The 10,962-nt window shown below is 27.3% G+C and overlaps 1 protein-coding gene across 1 annotated transcript; it reads right to left on the minus strand.

The window, feature by feature from the left end:
* Positions 1 to 4,476: 4,476 nt before the first annotated feature.
* On the minus strand, positions 4,477 to 10,402 carry LOC126903853 (uncharacterized). The gene is made up of 4 exons (XM_050682364.1): positions 10,394 to 10,402; positions 9,025 to 10,048; positions 7,131 to 7,201; positions 4,477 to 5,745 (listed from the first exon to the last, which is right to left on the minus strand). The coding sequence occupies exons 1-4, from the start codon at positions 10,400 to 10,402 to the stop codon at positions 4,690 to 4,692; spliced, it is 2,160 nt and encodes a 719-aa protein (XP_050538321.1). The 3' UTR covers positions 4,477 to 4,689.
* Positions 10,403 to 10,962: the final 560 nt, after the last annotated feature.

Genomic DNA, 10,962 nt, shown 5'->3' on the forward strand with positions numbered 1-10,962 from the left:
TCAAATTTGATTATGCTGATTAAATATATCTATAATATAAAAATTTCAGTTGCATAATAGATTTTACAAATTAAAAAAAAAACATTCATTTCATATATTACTTAAAAATATGTTAAAATTTATTAATTAATGAAACATATGTAAGCTTTAAGTAAAATATACACTTTATAATTTATTATTTTACAATAAAACTGCAAACAATATAAATATAAAAAGGATTTTGATGATTAAAAAATTGATATTATGTTAATATTAACTTCATTCGTTCCAAAACTCCGCAAGATAAAAAATATAGAGTATTAAAGACTAATTTTAAGTTAGTGCACATTTGAATTTTTTTAATTTATCTCCTAAATTAACGTAATTTGTTTTAAAGCCAAATTAAGATAAAAAACTTTTATTCTATAAATCTTTTCATTCTTTATGTACACCTTAAACAATTTTTAAATTACACTCTATTAAAAATAAACATTATGTTCATGCATGTGAATTTAATGAACTGATTTCACATGGCTAAGAGATGAGATATTTTTTCTTTGTAATTGCAATATTATACTAATAAATAGCAATACTAATGATAACTAAATCCACTTTTTTTAATCCTAAAATCAATAAAATTGAATAAATTATTAAAATTTCTTTTGTGATAGTAACGATTAATGACGAGTATTTCAATTAGTCATTGTATGTTATGAAATTTAATGATTTTGTATAGTTTTCCACAAAACCATTTTTTTTTATTTATAAGTTGTATGGTCATAGACGTGTACAGACTGGGGTAGTAAAAACACAAGGCACAATTAATCGAGCCTAAATATCTAAATACCCATCTACCTTACTAGTAGAGGCATTGTTTGAAATTGTTGCTTTATTTTACATTTAAATTTTTACTCAACTAAACGAAGTTATGTATTGAATTATATCAATCAATATTTTGTTAACACATAATAACATTTGTTTAAATATTATTTAACTTTTATTTATTTTGGTGGGATATTATGGCATGATAAATTATTAGGTCAATGAAAATCGTGCTAAATTCAATTTTTTTAAGTCCAGCCACTTTTTAGCCCAATATTGTTTATTGAGACATGGTTTGGCTCAGTAGATCATTTAGTTGCTGCCCACCCAACGCTAACAACAAATAGCGTAAAATCATATACGCTATTTGTTGTTAATTCCCGGATGGGTGACCATAAAAGCACCAAAAGTTGTCATTGCTTCTACTGTGTAGCTCCTGTTCGTATGCTCATGGAGTGGATATAATTCTCCCATGTGTTGGCGATTCAGAGATAAAAAAAAACTCATACAAGTATGTACATAAAACTGTTTAAAGTAGATTATTGAAGATTTCGCATAAATTCTACAATAACTTCAATGATATTTTTGTCATAATATATTGATTAGAGATTTACTACGTGATTACGTGTTTCAACACCATAGAAGCAAACCCAACCCCATAAATATATAGAGCAGCTTATTATTCTTAATTTCCCCTTCTTAAAATTGTTTTTGCATAGTGATACATATAGTTTTTCTGAAATTTTGGAGGGGTTAAGTCCGTCTCCCTCCAAATGTGCACATATGTATAACACCATAAATATTTTTCTTCGAACAATTTTTAATTTATTAATATTATTGGAGATTGATTTGAAATTTCATGTCGTTATTATCAACTTTTATTTTGAAATATTGTAATTCATGTGATTCAGCATCGAAATATAATAATTGTTTACTATAAAATTTGCAATGGTAACATACGCCGACTAAAATGTTAAAATTTATTTATTTTTCCTATGGAACTTTTCAATAATTAATTATTTACTTATGAAATGTATAATGGTATCTTTTACCGCATTGTGGGATTCAAATAAAATAATAACATTTAATAAATACAATGAAATTAAACGTAAACTATTATTTTTAAATTATTGGACATTTGATTGGATTTACAGGATTGTTATAAATATAAAATGAGTGTAATATAATATAATATTGTTTGTACTGTAATATAGTAACTCAACATTTGTAAATTTTGAGTTATACATTTTTTATTATGACAATGAAATGTAATGGCATATTTTGTCGTGTCTTTAAAATTGAATACTTAATTCTAAATAATATTGCTAATCAATAATAAAAAATGGTAAATTTGCTTAAAGAATTAGAATATTATTTTGAGTAAATACGGTAGTCATATTTTGAATTGATACACTTGAGTAAACACAGTGTGATGAGTTTGATAAAGATGATATAATTAAACATAAATAATTAAATATAACATTATTATTACAATAAATTAAGAAAGTCATGCATTACAAATAACCTTTGAATTTTTATAGAAAAAACTTTAAAATTAAATTAAATTCATTTGATGTATATTTTTTGTGTCAATAATTATATGAAATATTACCCTCAAAAAATTTTTTAAGCAATATTTTGAACAGAACGAGGAAAAAATTGTTTGATGGGCACAGTACCCCCTATTCCTAAATCTGGTCTGGCCATACATTTGTAAATATTTTGATTTATTTAATGCTTTAAAATAATATTAACATGATTGAACCGTTGTTTAATCTTCGGTGCGAAGCTTTGGTATTAGTTTTACCGTAATGTGTTTTTTTGTATCTGTCATTCATTTTCCAATGATACGTCAAAAAATCACACGTAGTATTTAATTGGAGGCATTACTTTCGAAAATTGGAAAAAAATTTCGTTCCTCATAAACAGGAAATTCCAAAAAAATACGATATTTTTATTTTTGACATTTTTTTAACACTTTTACTTAAAACTGTTTGAAAAATTTATGAAAGATAATAATTATTTTATATAAATATCTTAGGCATTTTTCTTTTATTAAGTATATTCTTTAAAAATCTGACTCTTTACCTGTTCTTAGAGAGGATTAAAAATAGCTAATTTTGCACAAAAAGTGAACTTTTTCAATTTAACTCACGAATATTAACCAAATCAGTACTATATCTTCAATATATTTTTTTGGATTAAAGATTAAGTAATATACTTAAATTTTAAAAAAATTGTTTTCGTAGTGAAAACGGCAACCGTATGCAAAAACGTATTTTTGTGTTTAAATTGTCAATTTTATATTTTCAACATTATACTACTACAATTTTTTGAAGAATGTGTAGATCAATACAATTTTTTGTTCCAAAGACTTATTATTATACGACATATAATGCTCTCATTGTGCCTAATAAATCGAGAGAGCACTTAATAATTATTAATAATTTTTTTCCATATTTTAGTTTGGTTTTTGAAAATTTGGAGAATTTATACTGCAGGTACTAGAAATATAATATTCGATGATTCCGCGTTATCTTTTAGATTGTAGTAACATAACGTTACAGTAACTATAATTCAATCGCAAATATAGTGATTAAACTTCATAATTAGATTTAAAACCTATTTTTGAAATCAAATAAATTTGTTTTTAACAATAAAACTCGAAGTTTTTAATTTAATTTGAGAAATTTTTTAAAATTTTAATACATTAAGTAATATATTATTCATGTGATCAAACTGTTAGATAAAGATAAAACTATAATAAAAAATGTTTTAAAAATTCGTTCACAATCAAATAAACCTCTAGAGACGAAAATTTAATTGCTTTATTTCACATTTTGTGACAGTTATACTATATTTTTGAAATTTTTTTAATTATTCAGGAGATTTCAAAAGCTGATTTCATTCGTCATACGTTGATTTTTTTTTAGAGGAAAATAATGTTTTGATAGATCTTTTAAATAAAAATATTGTGCTTCTTGATCTTCTATGCAGTAATATAAAAAATATGTTTTAAAATGATAAAATAACAATTCAAAAAAAAAAAAGCAAACCCTAAATTATCAATTATGTCCATTATACAGAATGGTTCATTTAACCGTACAATTTTCTATTTAAACTTGTCGTTAAACTTATAAAAATATTCTAATTTATTATTATGTAGAAAAATATTCAGACTTTGAACAATACAAATGTTACTAGCATATACTCAACATATAGTTTGACAAACGAAAATTAATAAGAACACAAAATCGTTGATCGACTCTGACAGCCAGAATGCATCATTGCTGCATTAATATTTACATTACACAATACAAATGTTTTCTTTCATTCTTCACATTGTTCGGTACTCAACCAAGAGATCGATGCAATTCATGGTCAATATACACGTTGAATATGTATGGCTTAAAAATGGATCGCATAGCTTTAATAATGAACATCGTACTCTATACGAAGTTCAATTACAGTCGAGTACACATCGTGGTACAGCTGTTGCGCAATGATTATGACCTGTTGGGTCATCGGCCGAAAGACACTAACTAACCGGTGGACTACTTCATTGTATCTATGAGAAATAAAACGGAAAGTGAAGGGCATAAAGATGCATTGTTATTATAATAGATGTAAAAAATGGATATACATATATTTCATTTATTTATTTAAGCTTTTAGTTTTATATGCTTGTCACACTAATCATACGAAAAATAATCGACTTTTATAATATTAATTTAAAATATTTAATTCTAAATTTCGTTTAATAATCACGGGACACTCATTACATGTCATACTTATGTACAGTACAAAATCGAGGAGATGCGTTTAATTCGTCTCTATGGTTATAAAGATGTTTTCTTCGAATACTTAAATAACAATAGTATTGTCGAATTACTTATTGATATTGGCCGTGAATCCCGAAGTCTTTGGCCCCAAATAACTATTGTGTCCTGAAGCATATCCCGAAAAACTGCCACCAGGACTTATCAGTCCTTGCATCGTGTTATACGCATTACCCATTAAGGTACTGGCCACGTTGTTTATACTCAGTTGACTTCCTCCGCTCAGATTTTTATTCGCTCCGAGTCCAGTTAACGCGTGGTTTACTCCTATATTATAGCCAGATGTTGAACCGTACGGGTAGTCACGATTGCTAAACACTGGTACTCCTATGTAGTTAGGTGAATTTCCCCATGCTGCTGTCTGTGGATCAGTCCTATCAATATACACTGGGTATAGAGATGGTTTTTCCCAGAGTACTGGTTGTGGTACCATCACTGGCTTGGTGACTACAACAGGATAAGGCTTGGACACTTCATAGGGGACCTGTTGTACTACAGGTACTTGGACAGGCACTTGCACCGCGAAAGGAACTGGTCTGTCAACCGGATATGGTTTAGGAATCGGTACGTGCACGGGATATGGCCTATCGACAGGCACTGACACTTTATAGGGAACGTGAACGGGATACGGTACGGGCTTGTCGATTGTCACTGGGTATGGTCGGTCCACGTGCACCGGATATGGCATTGGCTTTTCTACGTGGATGGGATAGGGTACCGGACGATCGACCTGGACCGGGTAAGGCAAAGGTTTTTCCACGTGTATTGGGTACGGTATCAATCGGTCAACCGTAATCGGATAAGAAAGAGGGCGATCGAAAGGTGTCGGGTACGGTTCAAGTCTATTGTAATTAACTGGATATGTCACTGGACTCTCATATGATGTTGGATAAAAAGTGGGCCGGTCAAATCTTACATCTCGTGAACCAAATGGTATCGTTGGAACACCAAATGTTCCAACGCCAGACACACTCGATGCCTCTGAATAATAATGGTCAGTACTTTGTTTAGCCGTTTTTAAATTTCTAGAATTTTCTTCATTTTTTAAATTGGTGTTATTGCACAAACAATCAGTCAAACACAAACACAAAAGCAATGTTATTATCTGTAAACAAATGTGTCAAGAATTTAGTCTTTGAGTCGTTACTGTACATAAGAAATAATATCAAGAAAAATTCGGATTGTATAATGATATTTAAGAGTCAAATCTTAACCAAAAATTAACATTAGGATAATGACGAGCATTCAATAATACTACCATCGTTATATTTCATAAATAACCATTGTAATAAATATAATATTAAACGACAATTAATACTCGCTATACCTAATCACTATCAAAAAGTTTTAAATCTGTAAAGTCATTAATTTCTAAAATATAGAATTAAATAAGCAAAACGATCAGATTGAATACAAATATTGAGGTTACTTTTAAAGTATGATAACTTCTTAAAATTTATTTACTCATATAAAAATTTATTTTCTTAGCTAAATCTTGGTTTCCCAAAATTAAATAAAAAAAATTAAAGGTTTTAAAGTAATGAGCACGTCAATTGTCGGTCTCTTCCTTGATTAGTATATTGTAAAAAAATATTATCGTAAAATATATTTTTTTAAAAATGTTTATAGATTTTTTAAGTTTAATCAACTGATAAAATCTGAAAGATTATTGGAGCAAAATATAAATTTTAATAGTACTCCATTGAAAACATCTTAATATATTATGTAAGGCTGGATTCTGGTTAAACAAAACAATTTATTATTAAAGAAAAAATATTTGCTTTATCCATTGATTTTTCACATAAAAAGTTATTTCAAAATATAGTTATGTTTATACTAACAATGAAAATTCTGTTTTTATCTGTGACAGGTAGTTACACGAAGAAAACATGACAAGGAGACACGTTTGGTTAACTTAAAATAAATTACATAAGGTTTAATTATAATAAATATATTAAATTTAATTTGACCCATTTAAATATAAAATATTTAATTAAACCAAACCTTTGAATATAATTTGTTCAAAAGTGTTTAATATCAAAAAAAATTAACTTTAAGACTTTAGGATTTTAATATTATATAGTTGTATATTTTTTAAATAACTTTAGTTACAAATTACAATCATTTTTAAGTCCGAACATAATTAAATTTGAGAAAAAATGTTTATATTTAAATTATGTTTCCTTATTTACTATCATTAAATAAGTTAAATTAATTCATAAAATAGTTTATTTTATTTTAATTTGGGCTATTTTCTTTATGTTTAAAATCCAAATATAAAAATATTTGTATATAATTGATATTAATAATAATAGTAGTAATTAATAATAACATTTAATATTTATTTTTTTTATATACGACTATAAATATAAGCATAATAATTTAATCATAGATTAATAATTATATTAAAAATATAAAAAAAAAAAATGTAAATTTTTATAAACTTTTATACATTTTAACATTAAATATTACTTAAAATAAAATACTCACTAATAATTTCATGTTTAAAATTCTTTGAAGGAAATCTTTACTGCAACTATTTCTATCTAGGAAACAAGTGTCTATTATAAATAATCACGAAATAAAACTTTTAAGAACCGTGAAAATTTCATTTTTTCGCGATTACATCACCGAGGTCCTTTTTGTCCTGCGTTAAAAGAAAGTAATGTTTTGACAAAGAGGGGAAACTAATTTATTGTCTGAACAGTCGAATATTTGTGAATGATTGAAATCAATAATACAATTGTAAGTTTCGAAAAATTGGTTTGTAGAGACTAAGTTTAACATACCCAATATTATTGAAGTACCTATATTATTTATTAATACAATAATTGTTCATAGGCAAAGAACAATTTTAAGAAAATGGTTTCATATACATATGTGTGTGTATAGAGGTTAGGTAGCTTGCTTAGCTAGTTCTTTAGGTTACGTGTGTTATAATCTCAGTGCATATGGACCGGGTTGGATTCCATTGCGTTGGACTATGCAGCTTTTCTCATGTTCTCTAGTACAAGTAATAATTTTTTTAGAGGACGTTAAATGTAATTAAATTAAAATAATAATAATAAAAGGGAACTTTAAGAAAAAAAGTCCGATAACATAGCTACTTTGCTATTATGTCCCAAACCGTGGTATTAACTTTTAATAATATTAACCACAAATTTTTATTATATAAGGTATTAATATTGATGCATTTTAGTTTATTTAAAATTATAATAGTTTTTATGGCAATTTTTAGTAACAGATAACAATATGTATCAGTGTTTTATCTTTTATACTTTGTAATGCATCAATATTGTTGTCCAAAAGGGTCCACTCCTTTAGACAACTTTGTAAATTTATCTCTGTTAATAGATTTTAGTTATTTTTTCCAAAATATGCTAATTATTTTAAGAAAATAAATAGATGAGTTGAACAATTATAACTTTTTACCTAATAAAATTAATTAAATCAATTAAATACCAATGTATGACACATTTTACATAGCTTCACAGAATATAATCTAAATTTTAATTAGGAATTCATATTTAAATACAAATTACAATTTTTTAATTGAGAAAATGTTTAATTTTGCCCTTATTATAGGACAAAATGAAATCTTTATGTCTACAACACAAAATTTTTTAGAAAATTAACTCTTCACATGTGTAGGATGAAATAGAATTAAAAATATATATGTTAATATTTATTAATATTAATATGTTATTTTTTAAACTTGATTTTTATTTTACCCTGAATTCCGTTACTTATTGAAAGTGTATAAAACAACCAAAACTATTTAGTCATTCATATATTATTTTCTATACGTGTAATATTTTTTGTTACTACTTAATTTTATTTCGATTCTGCAATTTTTTTTTTTTCAAACAAAATTTAAATAATGTTTTTGATTTTCAATAAACAACATAGTAAATTATATGCATAGTGTATAGTACACTTTTAATAGTGGTTTCAGTTTGACTGGTGATGAATTTGAAACTATTTTGAACACAAAAGTGAATGATATAAGAAAAAAAAAATGAATCTAGTCGTTTAAATTGATTGAATACTACAAGGACGTCGTGGTATACAATTTCTTAGTTTGATACAATATCTATTACTTGCCATTGTAATATATAAGTATACTGGGCCCAAAACTACTATTAAGATTTTTAATTAACACACAAATTTCATTATTCAACGTTATCCGAGCATTAATGCCCGGTTGAACAGATTTTCAAGGTCTATAAACGCTAATTTTTAATTATGGAAATACTCACACAATTTAACCAAAATGTTTATATTTTTAAGTAATAAAAAAACATAACATTATATTTACAAAATGTTTAATGTAATTAAAATTAGTAACAGGTAAATATTATTTAGACTAGCAAGGTACTTTATTATTTATCATCCGTATTGTGTTTGTAAATTGGAGTCCACTTACAGCTACCATATTTTGAACTGTCATAAGAAGTTGAGGAACTATATAAAGAAGAATCAGGAGATAATGGTTGACTGTATAATGATCCATACGATGACAAAGATGGACTATAATTTGATCCGTGAGGTAAAGATGATATTGATGGATTGTACGAGCTATAGGAAGAAGAAGAATAACTGGAGGTGTCTAATCCATATCCACTGTAAAAAGTGTAAGGACCATATCCACTAGGAATAGCAGATGAAGCGGGATATGATGAATTATAAACTGATGCTGAAGTTATAGTTGGTTGTGAAGCTTGATTGATGATTGGTGTAACAACAGGCACTAGAATACGACTGACTACGGGTATAGGGAATGGCCTAAATACTGGAAAAAGAACATTTTGAATAATTGGCACAGGATCAGGAACAGCAATTGGTTGGGGAATTGGTTTGTTAACATTATAAGGAACTGGTTTTTCTACTGGAACATGATATGGAGCGGCCACTCGGACAGCATAAGGGTGATCAATAGGGAAAGGAACTGGCGATGGAATAGGTATGGCAACATTTCTTTGTATTGGAACTGGGTACGGGGAAGATACTGGCTGGGCATGACGATTAATGACAAACACTTCTTTAGATATCTGAATTAACGGACCCGTAGTGGGTAATGGGACTGGTGCAGTTATAGCATATGAAGTAGGAGTAGATACTGAATAAGTGGTAGGAATAGAAACAACTCCAATGATGGAAGTATCATCAGCTACTCCTACTGTAGATGGAACAGCTAATGAATTACCACCATTATTTCGTTCATACAATGATTCATAAGTAGTAGCAAGACTATGACCAGAGTTCAATCCAGAAGGAGAACTAACACTTGGTCCTATCTCAGAAGAACTGAATTCTTCACTAAAACTACGTTTTTCTGGACTAAGTGATTCATTGGCGGAATCTGCCACAACAAAAACTATGGCAACCAAAACAATTATAACTGTAATCTAAATATTTTAAAAAGACTAATTAGCAAAGATAAAACTAATAACTAACCAAGGGACAGAAACGCAGTGGTATTTTTTTTATAATAAAATATAAATCAACTGTTATATCGCTTTTTGTTGGCTAATTGGCGTAAGCCATATTTTTATCAACACATTTTTTTTCCTAAAAAAATGAAAGTAATTTATTGATTCAACACATTCGTTTTCATTAAACTAATCTAAATAGTTTTTATAAAATGTCGCTTACGCCAATTGGCCTGTAAACAGTTTATTTCTTGAACTTGTTAATAACTACATAGTAAAATTCAAATATTCAATATTTCGTCAGTATAAAAAAATACTTACGGACTTCATGTTGCTCAATCAATAAAAAATAATGACTGAATGATAATGTTTTTATAGTACATCTGACTATATATCCTTATACTTAAACATCACTGAAATCCGGAACATGTGATGTTTTATGACTGCGAAATAAATTAAAACCAGTTTAAGTTTCAACCAGTGGGCAATCTAGTTGTGTCATCGTTAGCCAAAAGAAAGAAATGAGATTGTTGTCGTCTTAACTATCAAAAAAGTTTACCGCTATGGTAAGAAATCACAGAGGTTATCTAATCTCAAAAGTAAAATTGTCTCAATTAAGGTCTTTTATAATTCGAGAGGAATCGAAAAAGCAATTACGACTTTCATTCAAAATTTATATTAATTATAATAAACGAAGTAATAGTTACTTTATTTATATTTTTCCCATATAATATCATCGACTCTAATTCAATACCTCGTAAATCGATCTTATAAAAATTAATACAGTTTTCCAACTGTGATAATTTTGTTAAACACATTATGTTTTTAGCTTCAACTCAACACTGGGAAGGTATTGATGTGTACTATGTGTTATTTTTTTGTGTCTGTCG

Source organism: Daktulosphaira vitifoliae, unplaced genomic scaffold (assembly GCF_025091365.1).
Source record: "Daktulosphaira vitifoliae isolate Bord-2020 unplaced genomic scaffold, ASM2509136v1 Scaffold_4, whole genome shotgun sequence".
Lineage (NCBI taxonomy): Eukaryota > Metazoa > Arthropoda > Insecta > Hemiptera > Phylloxeridae > Daktulosphaira > Daktulosphaira vitifoliae.